The 22,067-nt window shown below is 44.2% G+C and overlaps 1 protein-coding gene across 1 annotated transcript in view; it reads right to left on the minus strand.

Annotated features, from left to right (window-relative positions):
- Window positions 1–16,947: 16,947 nt before the first annotated feature.
- Cds2 (CDP-diacylglycerol synthase 2) overlaps window positions 16,948–22,067 on the minus strand; it is a 57,325-nt gene continuing 52,205 nt past the window's right edge. The window contains exons 10-13 of the mRNA XM_076851564.2: window positions 21,383–21,535; window positions 19,746–19,865; window positions 19,138–19,241; window positions 16,948–18,891 (exon numbers count right to left, since the gene is read on the minus strand). Of these exons, the coding sequence (XP_076707679.2) occupies window positions 18,759–18,891; window positions 19,138–19,241; window positions 19,746–19,865; window positions 21,383–21,535 (510 nt within the window). The 3' untranslated portion in view covers window positions 16,948–18,758. The remainder of the gene's footprint in view (window positions 18,892–19,137; window positions 19,242–19,745; window positions 19,866–21,382; window positions 21,536–22,067) is intronic.

Consider the following 22,067-nt stretch of genomic DNA (forward strand, 5'->3'; position numbering starts at 1 on the left):
AAACCTTGCAGGGGCTGGGGTTATAGCTCAGTGGTAGAGGCTTGCCTAGCACAGATGAGGCACTGGGTTCAATCTTCAGCACCACATAAAAATAAATAAAATAAAGGCACTATGTCCATATACAACTATTTTTTAAAAAAGAAAAAGAAAAAGAAAAGAGGGGCTGGGGTTGTAGCTCAGCAGTTGAGCACTTGCCTAGCACATGCAAGACCCTGGGTTCGATCCTCAGCACCACATAAAAATAAGTTAAAAAATAAAGATTTTTTTTAAAAAATTATTTTTAAAAAAAGAGAAAAAGAAAAGAAAACCTTTCAGGCAGAAAGGCAGAGGCACTGTAATAGAATGCAGTTGGCATGTTCTAGAAGAGTGAGTTCCAAGTTTGGGGGCTAGTCATTGATGGTATCTGTTCAATAAACAGCTAAGACTGGGACTTACCCAAGAAATCAATTGCTAATTACTCTGATAATATAGAATGACTTTAATATAGCCTGGTCAAAGATTAAAAAATTTTTAAATATAAAACATCAAAGATTTGAGAGACTAAATTTAGAATTTAGGAGATTTAGTTCATATAGTTCAAACCCATTATCTTATAGGAAACCTTGACCCAGAAGATTCAAGGGCACATTTTGTCTACAGATAAAGGCAGGAGATTAGGATGGGGACCAGAACATCTGATCTTCCATGCACCTAGGGGTTCATGAGGGAAGCAATCCCAGTGGCCAGTTGGGGTGATTACTGGTAAATTCATAGAATGAACACTTCTAGCTTCCCATTCTTCACTTGTACGCATTTAACATGTATTTGTGGGGCACTTACTATGGCCCAGGCATGTAGACAAAGGGATATGACAGGCAAAAACCTCACCCACAGGAATCTTACCTTCCAGAGGGAGAGACAGAAAATAAACCCAGAAATAAGTAAAATATGGAGTATGTTAGATAATGAGAAGCACTAAGAAAACAAGGCCAGAAAAGAGGAGAGGGAAAACAGGGGTGCAGGTGTGTACACTGTTAAATAGGTAGCCTCACGGGGACGGCTAAGAAGAAGTCATTTGAGTAAAGACTTGAAGGAGGTGAGGGAGTAGCCATATAGACTCGGGGCTAAGAGCAATGCAGAGAAAGGAACAGCAGGCGCAAAGGCTCAGAGGTGGGCCAGTGTAGTCGGCATTGGGTGAGCGAGGAGACAGGAGGAGGAAATGAGGCCAGACCACACGGGCAGAGGGAGACAAAAGCCCCCGTCAGGCTCTAGGCAGAGGAGGAATAGGATCTAAGGAAGCTGGGTCACTCTAGCCCATGAAGGCAAGGACAAGGACAGAAGAGATAAGGACTGTTAGGAGGCTAGTACCATCATCCAGGTGTGGGATGACAGTGGCACTTTGTAGCAACAGTTGCCCTAACGACATATTGAGGATATAAACCATTCTTTTGTAAACTCACTTTTCTTATTTAGCATGTCCACTAACCCATAGGGCCACTTTGTGCAAAAAAGGAAAAGGTCACACCCTTCAGACATGGCTCCTTGCAGGAAGAAGTTACGTGGTAAGTGGGCTGGACTGCCTTTCAGCCCCCATGTCTCTGTCCCTGGCATCTCTGTAACATGCAATTTGTACCATAGGATTCAAAGGCTGAGCCCACATGTGTCACGTATCAGTAAATTAAGGACAGTCAATCATCTAGATACCTTACACATGCATTCCTGGCAAAGGTCACATCAACTATGGAAATTCTGTTTCTATTGTTCATAAGTTGTGAGGTCTCAAATGTCCCCCAGACATTGCCTTGAGTCCAGCTGCCTGTCTTCCCCCAAAGCCGTCATGCCCTGATCATATCCCTGTGGCCTTCATCATGCAATAGTGGCTGTGCACACAATGGCTCCCTACAGCAAGTGCTTATGACTCATTGTCTAGCATATGTCTAGCTGCAAGAATGCTCTCAGCTTGCAGGTGCAACAGGTAGGATGTTCTGCAAGGTTCCACATCCCCAGTCAATGGCAGAAGCAGGCAGGAGGAACTGCCTCACCTTTTGGTGGCGACAAGTCTGGGGCAGGCTCTTGACACTCTCCCAAGTTTCTGCAGAAGGAGAAACTTGGGCAGCAACCTGCCTATTAATACACACTTTTCTGTCTCATCTCTCCACTCCACTCCAGGTTTTTCCTGAGCTCACCTCCATATAGACTAGGAATACTTAGATCTTTGTCTCTCAGGGTCTGAATCACAACCCAAAATAGTTGCTTATTGAGTTAGATAAGTTGATTCTGCCTTCGGGTCTCCAAGTCTCATTCTCCAGACTCCTGTGCAGACAGGAGGTAATTTTCACACAGGAATTTAAAATATGCAAATGACATTCAAATCCCACTCAGTGGGCAGAGTAAGAACTACTATTATTTCTGCCAACCTCATTATGCTCACACCCACCAAATGCCAGCAAGAGAGAGGCTGTCAAAACAAAGATAACAGAAACAAACGCAGCAAAGCGATCAACCCTGGCAAGCATGATCAACTCCCAGATGAATATGACTCTGTTATAAGGGATTCTGATGCCCAGAGTGGGAACAGCGACAAGGAGAAGCAAGGGTCCTCTCCCCTCTGAAACATCCTTTCAACTTTCCCCCAGTCGTGTCTCCCTCCCTCCATAACAGCTTCTGCCCTATACTAAGTACCAAGACTCCTAGCAAGGAAACAACAGTACCCTGTCTACCTGTTGGGCAAGGCTAAAACCTAAGACCAGTTCTGTTTTTATTGTTGTTTGTTTTGCATACAAGCCTTTTATGAAATACGTGTTTTACAAATACTTGTACTCTATTACTTGACTTTTCTTTTTTCCTCCACATTTTTTCCTGGTACATTCTAGTTGCGCGTAATGATGGGGTCTGTTGTCGCATGTTAGTACCTGCACACAATATAACAATATAATTTGGCCAATTCTCCCCAGCATTTCTCCCCTCCCTTACCAACTCCCATCCCATAAGACTAGTTCTTGATTCCTTTCTCCCTCGACACCCTTATCCAATTAATCACCAAGTTCCACAGGTTCTACCTCTAAAATATTCTCCCAGGGATTCTGTGCCTTCCCCTTTCCTGCTGGACCAGCCTGGTCCAAGCTCCCATCAGCATCCATACCTACATGGCTACAGCAGCCTCTTGCTTGGCCATGGTTGCTTCTACCCTTGACTCTCAATAGGGAAGTTGAAGACCACCTTTCCTAACTGGTGCTGCATATGACCTGATTTCACTAAAGATCCCACTTCTGTAAGTCTGCTGCTTATAGTGGGCAACATGCTTCCACATCAGTGATAACTCAGGCCCCAGTGCTGAGTCCTAATTTTTTGAAGGTTAAGAGGTAAGATTATGCCTAGAGCTGGCCTGCATTGTGGCAGCAACCACCTGGTCTTCTCAGCAGGATTGTTTGCCCCCAGAGATAGCCAAGCAGGCAGCACCGCCCCACCTGTGGAGGAGAGGCAGCCTAGATTCTGCTTCTCCAGTTTGTCCAATAATTTTGCAGCACCTAACTTCTTACATAAATCCCTTTTGGCTTGCCCCAGTTAGAAGAGTTTGTTATCTATAGCTGATTTCCAAATATCACCATTAGAATATCTAAAATAGAATCACAAAGGTTTCTTAGGTATGAGTTTGAAAACGTGTTCAGTAATCCCTGCAAGAGAGGGATTACATTTATGTGCACTTTTCCCATAACCATTGGAAATATATTCAAGAACCGCAGTGTTTCCCAGAAAAATCAATCTTCTTACACATCCCTGGATCAAACCTGCTTTCTGACCTCTGTGTCAGAATGTGGTCTCCTCCTTCTGCTGGTGAATTCCTGTCTACCCTATGGTAATCCTGCCCTTGCCAGAGGACTTGGTATCACCAGGGACCATTTCTCTTCCCCTCAGGATTATGCTCAGGAGCTCCCAAATGGCAATATGGGGGAGACTGTGACTCTCAAGCTGGCCAACCGGTAGGGAGAAGAGAGCTTTGATGACCAGTCCCATCAAACAGCCCAGGGTGGGTGTGGCCAAGTTCCCGCTAAGGTCTGCTCACCAGGAGGGGTTGCAGAAATGATTTTGATTTCACAGTCAGCTCACATAGCTCCCATGGACACCCAATTTTAGGGTTTTCCATTTCTGTAAATAAGTGTCGATGAGATTTTGTTAGGGATTGCATTGAATCTGTAGGTTGCTTTGGGTACTAAGGACATCATTTTGTCATTGTCTTTTACAGTACTGGGATTTTGAACCCAGAGCCTTGCACACACTCTACCACTAAGCTCTAGATCTAGCTTTCTTTCTTTATATTTTAGGAAGAGATTTCACTAAATCTCTGAGGCAAACCTCGAAATTTTAATCCTCCTGTCTCAGCCTCCAGAGTAGCTGGGATTACAGGAGTACACTACCATGTCCGGCATAACATTTTATGGTCCATGATGAACTGCATATATGTCTATGAGCCCATAAAATTATATTGCCTAGTGATGAGTATACTTCCTAGTGTAAGTAAGTATATTCCATGGGGTTCACATCATTGATAGAAATCAATAATCCATTTCTTAGAACTTATTCCCACTGTTAAGCAATGCTTGATCATATAATCCTTTCATATGCTGCTGAATTTAATTAGTACTTTATTAAGGATTTTTGTGTCTATATTTAAAAGAGTTACTGGCCTACAGTTGTCTTGGGATGTCTGGTTTTAATACCAGTACTGGCCTCATAGAATGAGTTGAGAAATGTTCTCTCTCCTATTTTTTGAAAGAGTTCATGAAGAATTGTTAGAAATTCTTCTTTGAATATTTAGTAGAATTTTCCAGTGATTTCATTGGGGATTGGGCTTTTTTGGGTATGGGGGAGGCGCAAAATACTAATTCAAAATCTTTGTTATAGGTCTATTCAGATTTCTTGTGTTTTTCTAGAGTTTATTTCAGTAGCTTGTTCATGTCAGAAATTTGCCTATGTTATCTGCTAACTTGCTAACACAGTTGTTTACAATCTTTCATAGATCAGTTTATTTCAACATGTCCTTTTTTGGTACCAGGGATTGGACCCAAGGATGCTTAATCACTGAGCCACATCCCCAGCACTTTTTGTTTATTTTGAGACCAGGCCTTGCTAAGTTGCTGAAGCTAGCTTTGAACTCATGATCCCCCTGCCTCAGCCTCCCAAGATGCTGGCGTGTGACACCATACCTAACTGTCCTCTCTTTCATTCCTGACTTAATAGTATTGAGTCTTCCTTACTTTTTTCTAGGTCAGTCTAGATAAATGTTTATCAATTTAGCTGATTTTTTCAAAGAACCAAACTTGCTCTTTTATGAATCTCCTCCATTGTTCTTCTTCCTCTATTTAATTTCCTCTGTAATCTTTATTATTTACTTCTTCCTGGTTATTTTTAGTTTGTGGCTCTTCTTTTTTTCAGTGTCTTCAGATGGAATTCTTTTTTTAATAGAGACATGTACAGCAACAAATTTTCTTCCAGGCCCTGCTCTTGCTGCATTCTGTATATTTGGGTTTGTCGAGTTTTCATTTTCATTCCTCTCAAAACATTTTCTTATTTGCCTTGTGATTTCTTCTTTGGCCCATTTTTGTTTTTAAATTGAATCATTTAGTTTTCACATATTTGTGAACTTCCCAAATGTCCTTCTGTTGTCATGGAATTATGACTGAAGAACATACCTGTATGACGTCAGTCCTTTTAAATTTCTAAGGCCTGTTTTATCCCTGGCAATTGGACTTTCTAGAAGCAGGCTGCATGTGCCCTTGAGAAGTCTGTGTATTCTGCTGGTGGTGGTGGAGTACAGATGTCTGCTGGGCCTAGCTGGTTTACAATGTGGTTCAAGTCTTCTATTTTCCCGTTTGTCTTCTGTCTAGTTAGTAAACCAATTATTGAAAGTGAAATAGTGGTTTCTGACTATTATTGTGAAATTGTCTATTTCTCCCTTTAATTCTGTCAGTTTTTGTTTCGTGTATTTGGGGGCTTTGTTGTTAGACACTCATATTAAGTGTTATATTATTCTTATAGATTGATCCTTTTATCACTTTTAATGTTCTTCCTTTTTTTGTGGTACTGGGGATTGAATTCAGGGGCTCATTCTCTAATTCAATATCTGTGTTATAGGTCTATTCATATTTCTTGTGTTTTTCTAGAGTAAGTTTCAGTAGCTTGTTCATTTCAGGAATTTGCCTATGTTATCTGCTAACTTGCTAACGCAGTTGTTTACAATCTTTCATAGATCAGTTTATTTCAGCATGTCCTTTTTTGGTACCGGGGATTGGACCCAAGGATGCTTAATCACTGAGCCACATCCCCAGCACTTTTTGTTTATTTTGAGACCAGGCCTTGCTAAGTTGCTGAAGCCACTGGTACATCCCCAGGCCTAAAATGTTTTTTTTTTTTGTTTTGTTTTATTTTATCTAGTTGTTGTAGTGGGGTTTGAACTCAGAAACATTTTAACTATCCCCAGCCCTTTTTATTTTTTATTATGAGACAGGGTCTTGCTAAGTTGTCCAAGCTGGCCTTGAACTTGCAATCCTCCTGCCTCAGCCACTGAATTTCAGGGATGCACCACTATACTGGCTAAAATGTTCCTCTTTATTTTCTATTTTTCTTTTAAGTCTATTTTGAGTAATATTAGTAAAATAAATCCAACTTTCTTATGGCTGTTGTTTGTATGACCTATCTGTCCCCAATCCCTTACTTTCAACTATTTGGTATCTTTAAAGTTTATTTCCTGTAGCCGGCAAATAGTTCAATATTTTTTAAAAATCCAAGATGTGGATTAGATACCCCCCCACACACCATAAGACAGTGTCTTCCTTTGTTGCCCAAGTTGGTCTTAAATTCCTGGCCTCAAGTGTTCCTCCCATCTTGGCCTCCCAAGTAGCTGGAATTTCAGGGATGTGCCACTATGCTTGGCCTCTATTTACTATTATTAATTTAGTTGGATTTACATTTCCTTTGTCTTCTGTTCCTATTTTGTTTTATATTATATGAATATTTTAATATAACATAATTCCTTGATCATATTTTTCATATTTTTTAGTTGTTTTCTTGGCAGCTGCTCTTACAATGTACATCTTAATATGTCAGAGGTAACTGATTCTTCAACATCCTGTACTGTGTTACTTTCCTTCTCATAGTTCTCAATTTCCTCATCTAGCTTTCCAGGATCACCTCCCAAATAAACCAACTGCACTCCAGTATCCTCAGAATCTGGGGGAAACTCAAACTAAGGCAAAAGGTAAAGTTCCAGCAAGGTTAAACCAACTCTTGCCCTCTTCATGGGAAGGAAGGTAGAGGGCCTCTCACTAGAGAAGAAAATTAGAAGCTTCTACTCCCCATCACTCCAGGCAGGACACAGCACACACTGAACGCCAAGAAAGGAGGCAGAGTAACTGAGAACTGAAACATTCGAAGGAAACTGGGTTCTTGTTTCTCTTGTCACAGGAAGACTTAAACTCAGGTGTCTCAGCAGGTGCAATGGTTGTTGCAGGGACAGGTTAATATCTAATGCCACAAGAAGAGCCAATGCTGGAGCCCGCCACCTACAGCCCTAACCTTTCTCATATGGTGTGGCCTCAAGAAGAGGCTGCCCTGAGGTACAACATAAATCCTTTTAAAATATGTAGCTATAAAAATGAACCATACTCTGACTCTCAAACATGGCGTCAGCAATCTGCCACATTATAATCACATCAGTATGAGATTGAACCCAGGAACATTCTACCTTTGAGCTACATCCCCAACCCTTTATTTTATTTTGTGGGGTCTCACTACATTGCCCAGGATGGCCTTGAACTTGCAATCCTCTTGTCTCAGCCTCCTGAGTAGCTGGGATTGTGGGGTGTGTGTCACTGCACCCAGAGACAGTCGGATTTTTTACCTAAGGCCTCAGGCTTCAAATTACTTGGAAGAAAGTTTGATAACAAAGTAATAGTTATTGCCAAGAGGCATTGACTTGAGGAACTTAGAAATTATAAAGAGGATTATCTTGAGAACCTTAACAATATACTTGGTCCAGCAGCTAAATCCTATAAACCTCAATGTCATAATCCATGAAACATGTAGAATAATATTTAGCTCAGTCACAATATTTGGTTCACTGAAGGCTTTCAAAAATGCCATGGATAATTAACTAACAAACCTTCCCATATGGTATTGCAATGGTTTTTTCTTGGCCCTACTGGGCCTCAGGTATTGGTAGGCAAGCATTCTACCATTCGGTTGCACCCCAGTCTTATAGTGGTTACCAGGAGCTGGGAGCTAGACAAGTGCTTTGCATATTTTCTCAGTAATTCCAACTTCTTACTAGAGAAGAAGGTTGAGCAGTGTTTTGTTCAAGGTCACAAAACCAGTGAATGCTGTTCCAGGATTCCACCCTATATGTCTCATGCCAAAATCCTGTGCTTCACTCCTGATCCACCACTGCCCTCTGCTGGACAAGCAATAGTACTGCCTCCCTGTCCTGGGTACCACATTCTAATTAGGCCTCCTGAAGAGCTGCCAGAGCTTTTCCATAGGATGAGGGAAAGGGGCAAACAGGGAGAACGCCAGGAGAGTATTTCTTGTTTTCAAAGTCACTGCAGAGCCCCTCAAGTTGCACCAGTCAAAAATATACACATTATTTTGCTATGAGGACATTATTAGGATAATTGGTGACATTTGAATAAGGTTACATAAAAGTCAAGGGGAATTGTGTCTGCAACTTTCAAATGATTCAGAAAAAAAATGTGTGTGTGAAGAAAGTAACCAAAGGAGCATGTCAAGTTTAAAATGTGGCAAAACATTTAGGGAGTTTGGGTGAAGGATGTTGAGAATTCTTTATGTGCTATCCTTAATAACTCTTCTGTAAGTCAAACTATTTCAAAGTTAAATAATTGTATCTCCAGGAAGCTACCAACTATTGCTCCCCGGGTTTGGGGGATACTCTCTGGCAACCAGAGGCATGTATAGGATTTATCATAAATCCTATCAAGTATAGGATTTATCACAGGTTTATCATTCACAGGGCTCTCTCCTTGGCTTCTCTCCATAATAACTACCACATTAGTAGGAGTCCCTTGCAACTATGGGCTGGAGCAGCTACCTGTTGAGCAGTGGCTTCAATGCCCATAGGATCCTGTACACACCCTCTGCAATGAGCATGCACACACACAACTACAGGTAGCAATAGGCACCCCCAAAATGATAAGCCCACGCATCCAGATGCTGGTCAGCACAGCTAAGGGACTGGGTTGTCATTTCTTGTGAGGAAGAATGAAAAAAATAAGATGGGAAACTTGGGATGAGAAGGCTAAGTGGCTGGAGGTAGGACAGGGGCACATGAAGAACATTACAGACATTTGTCATGCAAAAAGGGAATCAGATTCAGTCTACGAGATGCAAGACGACAGGATGAATAATGGGCAGAGGGACTGACAGGCACACATCATTCACACCACGGCTCACTGTTAAAATACAACAGGTCACCTCAGAGGATGCTTCAGCAGAGGGTGGCATCTACCTGTGGAGGTGTCAGAGGGTTTCCTTGGCCTTGGCTGCACACTGGAATTACCTGGAGAGATGCTGTGAGTCTGACTGAAACACCATTCCCCATGTATCCACATGACCCCTCCCCACATCCCTCAGGTGTTTGCCCAAACACCACCTTGGCAGCAAGACCTTCCCCGATCACCCTATTTAAAATTACAGCCTCTCCCCACCAGCATTCCATTTCCCTCTCCTGGCTACATTTTTTCTTTATCACCTTTTCAACATGTTTGCTGTCTTCCCCTAAAATGAACTCCATGGGGACAGGGGCTTTATTTGTGGCTGCATCCTGTGTCTAAATGGGGCCTGGCAGAGTAGCACCTCAAAAAGTGTTTGTTGAATGTCTGGAAATCAAGGCCCACGTTTGGGAGTACCACACAGGTCCCCTGATACCATAGCACAGGGCTCCTCCGAGTGAATGGACAACCTCCCAGGCCTGGGTGAGTGAACCTTGAGCAAGAGTGGACACCACATGGTCCTCCACTTCTCTGGCATCACCTGAACCGAGTCTGAAAGAGAGTGCACACCTGCAATTCCAACTATTCCAGAGTAATCCCCAAGGCATGAGGTTAGCAAGTTCAAGGCCAGCCTGGGCAACTTAACAAGACCCATCTCAAAATAAATTTTAAAGAGGGCTGGGGGTGGAGTTCAGAGACAAGAGTGCTTGCCTAGCAAGCATGAAGCCCTCAGTTCAATACCTATAGTTCAAAAACAGGATGGGGGTGCCTAGGTCCAGTGGTGCACACCTATAATTTTGGCTACTCAGGAGGCTAAGGCAGACTTACAAACTTGCTGCCAGCCTGAGCAACTTAGCAAGACCCCATCTCAAAATAAAATATAAAAAAGGTCTGGGGAGGTGGCTCAGTGGTAAAAGCTCCTGGGTTCAATCCCCAGTAATGCAACAACAAAGGGAGGGAATGACTAACATTGTTTCTCATCAACTATGAAAACTGGTAGCTTGCAGTCAGATTTTGTTGGATTTAGGAAAGTTAAGTAAATGTGATTTTTGTACCTTGGGCATTGGCAAGCAATTCATTCTGGAAATCCTAATACCTCTAGGTAAAAACAGTCCCAAGAGGCAAACAAACTGGTCCCACAGGCCTGAGGCGCTAGCCCTGGAATGGCTGGCTCATTTGCTCCAGTTCAGACGTGGGATCCCCCACCCCACCCCACCCCCCAGAAATCCCCAAGGCAGGAAACACAGGGTGAAGAGGAACAGAAGGCTTCTCCGAGTACTGCTGATGGTGAGACCTGCAAGGTTAGCAGGAATTAGGCAGACTGAGGGAGAATTGGGGTAAAGAAATTAAGCAGGAAATGGCCGGTGCTAAGCCCAGCAAATGAGAGCACGCCTGGAATAATGACGGGTGAGCCCCATGCATGGTTGTTCAGGGGCTAGCCAGTTTGTAGAAGGCCCTAGAAACCGCATTAATGAGTGTGAATTTTAAGGGGTCCCAAACTGAGAAAGCTTATTCCAGCTCTGATGGAAGGGAAGGATTGGTAGGGATGGCCATACTGCAGGGACTGTCAGAAATTCTGGAAGGAGGAAAGGGACTTCCCCAGAGGCATGAATCTGAAGGACATGTAGAAGATACAACGGGCAGGCCTTGGCTACTAAAGAGATCACTCCTGGCAGAACAGATGGTGAGTGAAAGAAAACTGGATCTAGGGCAGATGTGTTCAAGGCCATGGGTCTGGCACGCAAGGTCTACAGGAAGAGGCTGCGCAGGCCCCCGTGGGCTAGGGACAGGGACCCAGGCATTGTGGAAGTGATAATCAGAAACCTCAGAGTAAACAGGGACACCCAGGAGAGAATTCAGTGGGGAAAGGAAGCTTGGGCAGAGTGCTAAGAGATGGCCAGCAGAAGAGCCACCCAGAGAGGAGGAGAGCTAAGGAGGAGCAACCAAGAAGGTGGGAAGAACACCAGGGGTGCAGGGTTGAAGGCCATGGACAGAGGTGACTCTAGAGGCAAAGAGGGGTCAGCAGCACTGGGAAGTAATCCCCACCAGGACGGCACAGCCCTGCTGTACCCTTGGCCTCCAAAATGTACTCCCCCCATCAAAAACCACAGGCAACCTAGAATTTAATATATGTTTATTTGTGTAGTAGGAACACTCAGGTATATAAATAAGGTAAATACTTTTCAATGTACAGTATATCATGTTTGTACACTTCGTTCAAAAAGAACCTACATGTATTGTTCAACACTAATCAGAAGTGCACAGAGAAAGATCAGCTGTGGCAAAAACACTGATTTAGTGAAACATCAAGGTGGGTAAAGGGCACAGTAGGAGCGCACAAGCACATGCCTATCTGAGAGACCAAAGGACTCCTATCAGCTCGACGCACCCAAGAGCTGCTTTCAGGCTGCTGTATCTGAGGACATGAACACTGGCAACACCCAGCCTATCCAGTGCAAGACAACTCAATGCCACCAGGTCCCTCCATACAAAGGGGGAGCCAAAAATCTGCCCTGGGGGTGCTCCGCCCTCATTTTGACCTACCCCTCCTATTTTGGAAGGTATTAAGTATCAATAAATATTAAAACTTGGTATCAGTATCAGTGCTAGATAATTCATAAGCTTCAAATCACCATGGATGGGTTTTCTGAGATATTTCCTGGTCCCCACACCCACAAGCCATTGGGGCCCGTCAGTACTCAGCTGGCCTCTGTTAAGAGTCCATCCTCAGTGCAGAACTCCAGGCCCCTGCTCTGCCCTCTCAGTGTCTCAGGAGTCTCTTAGACAAGAACAATTTGCTGCCTCCTGTCCCTGATCTCTCCTGCCTCCAAGTCCTTTGGTTTCATTGGCCCAATGTCTGCCCAGCTCTTTGTCTTGGTAATCAGCCCCAGACACCCAGCCAGCACACTGCAGGGCAGAATCAGGGCTTACTAAAGCTCCTAGCTCTGTGTACAGAGGATTTCAAAGGAACCCACCCACAAAGGACACTCAAAATGCTTGCGTGTTCTGCCCACTTTCGTTCTTAACCTCTTTTGTATACTGGTGTTCTTCCAAGAAAACCCAGCAGAACCTGTGCATGAGCCTAATGGAGGCGAGAAGGTGTTCCAGTACTGAGGAAAGAGATGGCTGTGTGGCTCACACCAGCAAACACAATTTTACTTGGAGAAAAGGGAAGTCATGTAGGAGCTGAGAGCAAGGCCTGCCCAGTGCCTGGGAGAGCACTGCAGGACGGTCCAGCGGGTATCCAGCCACCCTCTCCAGATAAAGGGCTACCGGGGCCTGGTAGATAGCACAAGGAGGGAGGAAGTGTCAGGGGCAGGATACTGAAAAGGCACGAGGGCCTCCAGGACAAGCCCAGATCAGTAGCTGTTTACTAAAAACCTCCACAATCACTGTCATTATCATCACCCTCAATCACCAACTGAAGGGAAGAAACCAATATTTAAATTCTAGCAATGGGCCTTAGGGGCTCACTACACCCAACAGTCCCCAGTCAAGCCATTAGTTCTACATGATCATTCAACCGGCGTTGAATCCCCACGATCCCACTGGCCAGAATCATTCCTTCAGAGAAAGGACACCTCCACTTCAACACATGCCCCAACTCCCTGGTCTCCATTCAGAAACTAAGTTAAAGAAACATTTTTCACTTAATCCAGTGCCTGTTCTCCCTTCATTCATGAATAAGCCACTGAATCCTTTGCTAACCCAGAATCCAAGAGAAACCATCCACACCACCTGTCCTCACCTGCTCTATCCTAATGCCTTCAGGAAAACACAAAAACAAGGCCGACTTGTTACTGCTTAAGGATACGGGCAGAGCTTCAAGGCTTCCAGCTGACGTAACCTGCTTCAGCACAAGTTTGTTTTCTTCACTCTTCTTGGCCCCTGAAACCATCCAGGAAACTACAGGTTCCTGAGCTGTGTGCACAGAGCTTAGCCAGGGTAGGAAGTGGAGTCCAGAATGAGTCAGAAATAGCTCTCACTGTCCAGAGCAGAGGCACTTCCAGGCAAGAGGAAACGGCCTCTCTTCCATGGGCAGTCCAGACCAAGGCCACAGCAAGTGGGCAACTCTCAGGCAAGCCACTCCCACCATGAACTGAGAATTTCTGAACATCCTAAAGCCCTCTTTCCTTTGATCAGGTGTGCCTCCTAAACAATGTGTAAACCACCAAGATGCTCAAGTAGGATGCTACAGTTGGACTACTACTTTCAGAAGGACTGTGTGGTCACTTTCCAAACCGTGAGCATCAGGTTGTGTCCAGGGCAGTGGCAGTGTGATAGCCAAGAACCCAGTCTCTGGCATTATACCAGTGTGGGTCAAACTGCCAGCTGAGCTCAAAAAATTACTATTTATTGAGCGCTTACTATGTGCCAGACACCGAGCTAAATGTTGGCACACATTATCCCGTTAAATCCTCCTGATCAATTTCAGTTCCAACTGGGTCAGAGAGGTGGAGGCTGACAGTAGACTAGCAATCTGCCCAGAGCTCACGCTATCCCAGCCTGAAGTCTGTCTTAACCAATGCTCTCAGCCTCCCTCACAGAGCCTCAGTTTCTGCATCTGCAAAATGGGAACCTAATCCAAGGCTGGTTGTTTTTAAGGGAATAATGTATGCGAACCTTCTGCACTGTGCTTGGCACATATTAAGCACTGTATGATTACAATCATTAATACATACACTGATAATGTCACGTTTGCAAGAGAATAAGGAGAAGCAGAGAATAGGACCTGGCAGAGGAGTGGGAGCAGGGTCTTTGAACAACAAGCGGATTTGAAACCCACTGGCCATAAAGCCCTAGATTTCACATATTCTACCCCTTTATTTTCATAAATCACCCACATGTCCTAAAACCCTACCACTCTAGCATCCAAAATATTCCTCCTAAATTGCCCTCAAAACGGTAATGTCTGGTCTTGGAAAATACAATCTCCATCAAAAAAGTAAGAGCTCTGCCCAATCAAAGGGGCAGCCCTGGTGAGAACAGCCACTTGAGACTAGGAGACATCACCATGGTCAACCTGAAGTGAGGAGTGTGAGAAAGGGAAGGGGCAGAAAGGTGAGCCACACTCAAATGGAAACAGTAGCTAGTCATCTGCATGTGAGGATGGGCCACCTTCCAAGGGATGTGGGTTGGGAGAGCCCAGGCTCAAGGGGAAGTAGGCCTAGCAGAGCCCTTAAATGAGGACCCTTCTTCACTACTGGATCCAAACCCTAGCACCCTCTATAGACTGTGCCATAAGGCCCCCATCCAACACCACAAACTGAGTCAGGAAGTCACAGCTGTTCAACTCCTTAAAAACTGGAAGCTGGGCAGCCCTGAGGGCAGAGATAAAGGGGAAAGGAAGTTGGTTTTGACCATGATTAAAAAAGGAATATGAGGTTCTGACCAAGAATTTGCTGACAGTGTGACCCTGCTGCCCTTTGTGGAATCCTGTGTTCCAGACAAGTATAGAGTCCATAACCAGCTTACTGTCTTGTGATGTGTCTATGACAGTCATCTGGACATCTCCCCCACCCTTACCTGAGAAGAAAAGGAACCCTGGATTCCAAAAAAAAAAATCACCCCCCCCCACTTCACCCCTTTTTCCACATGTAAGCACAGTGTGCACAACCATACGCCAAGGTGGAGTTACTCTGAAAGACAGAAGACAAAGGTACCTAAGATATTACTAGAACAGGGAGAGATTTGGACAGTGACATACCACATTCGGCAGAGTGATAAAATCTCCCTTGGACATCCCCCTGGGCTCGCTTCATAGGGAGCACGCTACAGTCTTCCTAGAAGGGACGCTCTGCGCCATGAGTTTTTCACCTTCTACCCACCCTACACTCAACAGCGGGTGGACCTGAGCTTACTGAGACCCACAGTGAGGAGCTGAACTTGGAGATCCGTTCAAATAAGCCCCCTGCCAATTCTACAACTAGCCTACACACAAGTCACAGGGTCTGTGTAGTTTCCCTTAAAATATATTTTCTGGAATTTTCTTGAATAATACAGATCAAGTTATAGGATAAAAGTCCATGTCAAAGTTCACCTGTATACACCTACACTGTAGAACTATACAACGTTAAGAATAAATCCTTTGTAAATGTGATTACACTATAGCTACTAAATGGTTCTGAATATGAAACAGGCAAAAAAGGAATAAACATAATAAGGCCCAGCTGTCTTCAAGGCTTCACTTTCAGGAGTAAACACAATCGTGTGCTTTTTTGGTGTTGGAAGCATTTAAGAGGGTGGCACACACCAGCAAAGGGAAACTTCAGAACCCCACGAGCATGGTGAGCAGCCCAAGTGGAACTCTCCAGGGACGCCCAGGCCCAGGCCTCCATGTCAGCCCTGGTTAGTTCGTCATCTCCTTATTTCACCAGGGTGAGCTAACAGCCACTGAAGCTCCAACCCGGCAGGGGCCAGGCCTCCTGAGCCTCAGGGGGAGAATGCTGTAACGTTTTAGGTGGAGCTGGCTGAGGCACCAGTTGTCCTTGTCCTGTGGAGCTCACGGTGTGAGATGGAGATAGTCCCGACTCCACCTGATCACCCTGCGGAAGCTCTCTCCTGGGAAGGTGTTCGTGGCTCTCTCGGTTACCTCAGAAGGCTGCTGGGAATGTATGGGATACAAATTGCAAAACAAAGCAAAAATCTCTGAATCAGAACTACATACTACTTATGAATACATAAACAAGTGGGACACACATAACTAAGCATGGAGGTGACAAATACTGGATTCATGACAAGGGAGGGCACACAGTTCCAGTCACATTTTATTTCTGACAAAAAAAAAAATGGGTCTAAAACAGGTTGCACAAGACACTAAGATCTGCTTGGGAGCATTTTAAAATAGTCTCTGGAGCTTGTCTGAGAGTGGGAGGAAGAAACACTGTCATACAGACACAAGGTGGCATTGCTCTCCTCTCCACCTGACTGGGAAATTCCTCCTCCACTAGAAAGCACTTAGGGAAATCAGAAAAAAAATAAAACCCCAGCTGCCACTCTGGCCTCTTGCTGACAGCGCTAGTGAGTATCCAGCTTTAGTTTCCCAGGATCCTCCATCAGTGACCACTTCCACAAAGGAGAGTAAGCCTCAGCTGCTGGCCCCAGGCTCCCCCACCCAAAGGCAGCCTGGTTTCAGAGTGAGTCCCTGCTCCTGGGCCTCCACTGAGATACCCTCTCCCCCTCCGTTCATAAGGACCCCACCACTTGCCCACAATGAGGCCACAAGAGACAAAGGAGGTACCCTTCTGTATCTAGTTTGGTGATCCAAGTTCATTCTTCAATCAGAAAACTAGTTTCACTCCTAATCACTGTTGAAGATTAGTTGCTAAGACACTGACACATCTTGAGGACAAGCATTTAGAAAAGACCTGAAAGCATTTCCTTTTCGGGTGCCCAGGAGTAATAAGAACTTGCTCTGGGGAATCACAGAACAGTGTAATGGAAGAAGCTCAGAAAATGAGGACCCTAGAGTGAGGCTTCCTGCCCAGGAACACATAGCCAGAGTATAAACCTCCAGCATAACATGTTTTGTTCTTAAGGGGACCTTGGGCCCGAAAAAGAAAAGCCATGAAGCTGAAACTAAAGTGACAGTTCAGTGAAAAACAGCTGCTTCACACCCACGAGGAGGGATCACACAGATATGTGAGTTCAAACACTGTGAGGGCTCTAGAGTCCCCTGTGGATGCTTCAGTCACCTGGCTGATTATGAGCCTTCAGGAGGCAGGAAGGCCAACATAAAAAAAAAAAAAAAAAAAAAAAACCACACTTGGAGCCAGAACCAACCAGACTTCCAAAGCGGGGCAACACGGTCTTCCAGGTTCTTCAATACTTTGTTTTAAAAACCCAGTGGTTTTACCCCAGTGACTTTCCAACTCAGAGCTGTAGTTCACTTACAGCATAAATCAAAGCAGACCAAGGTGCTGAGGCAAGTCATGCTGTCACTGGCAATGAAAGCAACCATGCCATGGAATAATTTTAACACATCTGTACACCAGGTTCTCTCCCCTGTGCTTGACTGTGCATCGGCCAAAGAACTAATCTATTTTCCCAAAGCCCATCTTGCCCTGATGAGTAGGGAGGGGGAAAAATAAATCAGTTTACACAAACAGTAACTACAACAAAAGGTCCCCAGTAAAATACACACTACATTTAAACTGGTCACATTATGTAAAAGGTATACATTTAATCTTCAGAATAGCCAGGCCTCTCATAGGTTAGTTATGCCATAGTTTTTAGCAGGACTTTATGGATTCAATGAACAAGTCATGGTATAATTGAAATCATGGTAAGAAATAAGGGTGTTTTAGAACAAACATAGACACACACTTGCCTCAAGAGTAATATATACACAACACAGCAGCTACATGGTGTTCAGCGAGGGGTGTGCAAACCAAAAGCCCTCTCTCCCTGCCTCCGGTTAGGGTCCCCAGTGAGGGCCCCCAGGAAGGACTCAGCAGCAAGTCTACAGCACAAATGCCAACGGCCTCAGCCCTGAAAAAACAAAGTTCACTGGACTGTCCTCCAGGAGACACTGGAGCCTAAATCATGGGAAGGGGCTCAGTTACAGTGCTTCTACTGCATACACTTGAAATATTACAGTGTGGGTTTTTTCCAGACTATCATAAATAATTTTTCATGCTTTCAAAAATAAAAATAAAAACTAAAACCTTCTTTCAGTCTGAAATGAAGTGAAACCATATATAAAGCAGAGCTTCTTTCAGCCTCTGCAGGGCTTCAGTGTGGACAGAACGCTCCTCTGATCAATAAGCCTCCATTCCTTCAGCCTAGAGAAGGCAACCCTCCACAGCTCCCAGGCAGGCACTGGTAGAGAAGAGCCAGTGAATGCTGTCAAGAACAGCAAGTGTCCAAGCCGTGTGCCCAGCACTAGTGGGAGAGCCACCTAAATGGGTTCACACAAATGAATGCCACTCTCATTGGGTCCAGTAACAGCTTGATAGGGATCACATTCTGAGCTGGGCAACACTGTCTTCTGGGTTGCTCAATACTTCTGTTTAATATACCCAAATGGTTTTGCCCTCATGACTTCTTTCCAACTCAACTACAGTTTACTCACAATCCAAATCATAAACACAAAGACAGTATATACATATTTTTTTAACCCACAAATTAAAAAAAAAAACCTGCGCCCCCCCCCACCAAAAAAAAAAAAAAAGACAGTGAGTTGAAGCTTGTCATTGTCTAAGTCACAGCAGCTGGGCTTGCCTTGGAGACCTGCCCTGCACTCAGTTCTGCTCCTGCTCTCCTGGCCCTGGGTGGCCCCTACTCGTCCTCTGTGGTGGCTGTCAGAATCCCCTTGTCAGTCAGATGAGACTTGAGCGTGTTGAAGATGTGGAGTTGCTGATCTGGTCGCAAGGTCAGGAACTGCTGAATCAATTTGCTTGGGTTAGGGCCTCTGCAACAGAACATGAAGAAACAGCCCTGAGTAGGCACAGCTGCTTCTAGGGCTTGATTATGCAAACTGCTGCTTTGATCTGCGGATTCTCTTCTAAGGGCAGAATGGGGCCTCATGCACAGTGACAACTGAAACTGAGTTTATATTTGAGATGGTTTTTCACTGGAACTTAGATGTAGCCAAAATTCTAGAAATGCACCATACTTACAAAGCCGCCAACTTGGTTCAGATGGAAAGGCACTATACCTGATAAAACTGGCAATGTATACATTGACAAAGGTGGCCATCAGGTACTGGCAGTCAAAGCGATCCATGATGCCTCCGTGGCCAGGAATGGTATTGGCAAAGTCCTGTTTAAGGCAGAGAAGGACAGGCAAGCCTGGCTTCAGTCAACAACCAAACACCAGACTGACAGTCCCACCCCAATGTTCCACCCCAATTTCTTATTCTAGAAAAAAATAAGTGAAATAAAAGTCAAGATGCATACAAATCCAGCCTTATTACTTGTGAAGAGAAATAACTCTTGCTGTGTTAGTAGTCAAGGGCAAGAGAAAGAACTAAATCAAATGATAAGGCAATTATAGAATACAAGCTTAATAAATTACAAAATGTTCTTTTAAAGAGATAACAAAATTAACAAACTGAAAACCAACTATAGAATTTTCTTAGAAACAATATACTTTTGTTTAACCCACATGAATGCAGCACCTGGGTCAAGAAGAGCATGTATTAATCACCAGGGTGCCAGAGTCTGGTGCTATGTCGATGGCTGATGGGGTAGGAAAGAGGGGAGGAAGGCAGAAGATGGGCAAGGAGAGTGAGATGAAAGGAACAAAGAGGAAACCTCTGCCTACTTTGATTTTAAAGGCTCGTTTGAATCCACTTGCAAAGAACCCGCCAAAGGGGCCGATGAGTGAGGCAAAGGTGGAGAGGGCAATACTGTGAATCTGGAAGGGATACATCCGGACTGTTTTCTAGAAAAAATAAGTGAAATAAAAGTCAAGATGCATACAAATCCAGCCTTATTACATGTGAAGAGAAATAACTCTTGATGAAACTAATTACACTTTTTAATCAAGAAGAAGAGTAGATTTTTTCCTTTACATTGTTATAAATTTCTAACATCTGGCTTAATGGAAGACATTAATGTATTCTGTATTCAGGTTAGTCATAGTGGTGCATGCCCATAATCCCAGCTACAAGAGACTAAGGTAGGAGGATCTTAAGTTCAAGGCCAGCCTCAGCAATTTAGCAAGAACTTCTCAAAATATAAATAAAAAGGGTAGGGGGTATAGCTCAATGGTAAAGCACCCCTAGGTTCAATTCCCAATCCCCCCATCCCCCAAAAAATATTCTGCATTCAACCTGCTACAATATTTTGGTGAAAGTATATAAAGAAAATCCAGCCTTACATAATGAAGCATATTTTTAGTAGTCTTCTCAAATAATAATTCGTATTAACACTACACCAGAATGTGACAGAGGCTGTTTCTTAAAAATTGGATGCAATGTGGAATCTGAAATCCTACAGATTGATTTTTCGTGCTCTCTCACATCATCGGTCTCACACTTTGAATGAAATCTTTTGCCCATGTGTGACTGTGGAACCATGCATTGACCATCTAGAAAACACAGGTTTGCTAAGTTATATAAATCTTCCAAATGTAGACACATTTCATTATCCAATGTCAAAATGTCACCTACTAAAATCACTATGGATCTCATCAGAAAAGTCTTTAAGGAGTAGGAGGCTGTCATGCTTACAGTGGCAGGTATATGCTTCCAAAATACAAACTTTCACTTAGAAGCCAAGTTCTATCATTGATTAGCATTTGCTGTCAGTCATTTTCCTTGAGTGACAGGCTCACTTCATTCCTTCTCAGAAAAATGTCTGCTAAATACCCAATCTGAAAAGATAGTTTTGCCATTCTTTTCAAATAAAAATTATGTTCCTAGAAAAAAACAGATTGTTCATTTCACAACCCAAACAACTGCACATGCTTTTCCTTCAGGCACACAGCATACATCAATATTTAGCAGGGAATGTTTTATGCACATTTTCCATTTCAGCAGAGTATTAAAATCGTGTGCACTCAAGGTCAAACTTTAATAAAATCAGCAATTTTACCATTTCATCAAAGATGTAAGAGCAACTGGCTTGTCTGCATTGTAAGGAGGGGGCATGAAGAGGGTACTGCCTGTCAGCCCTATTTGTGCTGCTGCCTTAACTCATGCCTAGACGCTGGCCTTTTTCCCACCTGCTGTTTTTATAATTCATAGTAATATTATGAAAACAGTTGGTACCCGAAGGATCCCTCTAAAGGAACCCACAAAACACACTTTTTGAGAACCACTGCCCTAAAAGATGTAAAGTGAGGGGAAAGGTCTCCTGCCCTCACCCTGAGGCTAGTGGCTTTGGAGGGTAGGTGGTGGAGGGGGCTCCTCTTTGCAGTCATGTCCCACCCATTCACCCCATGTGAGTGGCACATACCCAGCCAATGACTGACTGGATCACTCCGGGAATGTTGTACTCCTGCAGGCGGAACAGGTCCGAGGGCTCACAGTCCACAGTGAAGCTGTTGGTGTCGTTGTTGTACTCCACAGGGCAGACAAAGCACCTGTACCCAGACATCACGTAGGACAGCTGAGAATGAGGGAGAGACACAGGCATGAAGACGAGCTGCCTTCATCAGGATGGCCGACGTCTGGCTTGGACACGTTTGCTCCTCAGTGTCCACCATCCTGCTCACTGCAAGCTATGTGCAAAGTCAGAGGTTCATGTTTTACCACACGTGCATTTTACCTGAATTTTTTTTTAATAAAAGAGGTTTATGCTCACTGAGGTCTCACTCAGATGTGCCCAAACACATGGACCCTGAAAAGGAATTTAACCACAAGACATTTCTTCCCATCTGGGGGAGCTCTAATCTATTTTCTCAGGATCTCTAAACTCAATGACAACTGGAGGGAGGTCATGGGAGTATGGTACAATGACAGCAGCCAGCCAGGAGAAAGAAGGCTAGACAGTAATAAGGCCAGGGGAGAGCAGCACTAAGGGACAGTCAGGCAACCCTAAAAAAGGGAGAGACTGGCCTCAAGGTCCGAGGCAGGAAGTGGTGTCCTTGAAAGGGCTGAAAGATCATCCACCCCCGCAGGTTATAAGTAGGAAAAATTCA

Source organism: Callospermophilus lateralis, chromosome 3, assembly GCF_048772815.1.
Source record: "Callospermophilus lateralis isolate mCalLat2 chromosome 3, mCalLat2.hap1, whole genome shotgun sequence".
NCBI lineage: Eukaryota > Metazoa > Chordata > Mammalia > Rodentia > Sciuridae > Callospermophilus > Callospermophilus lateralis.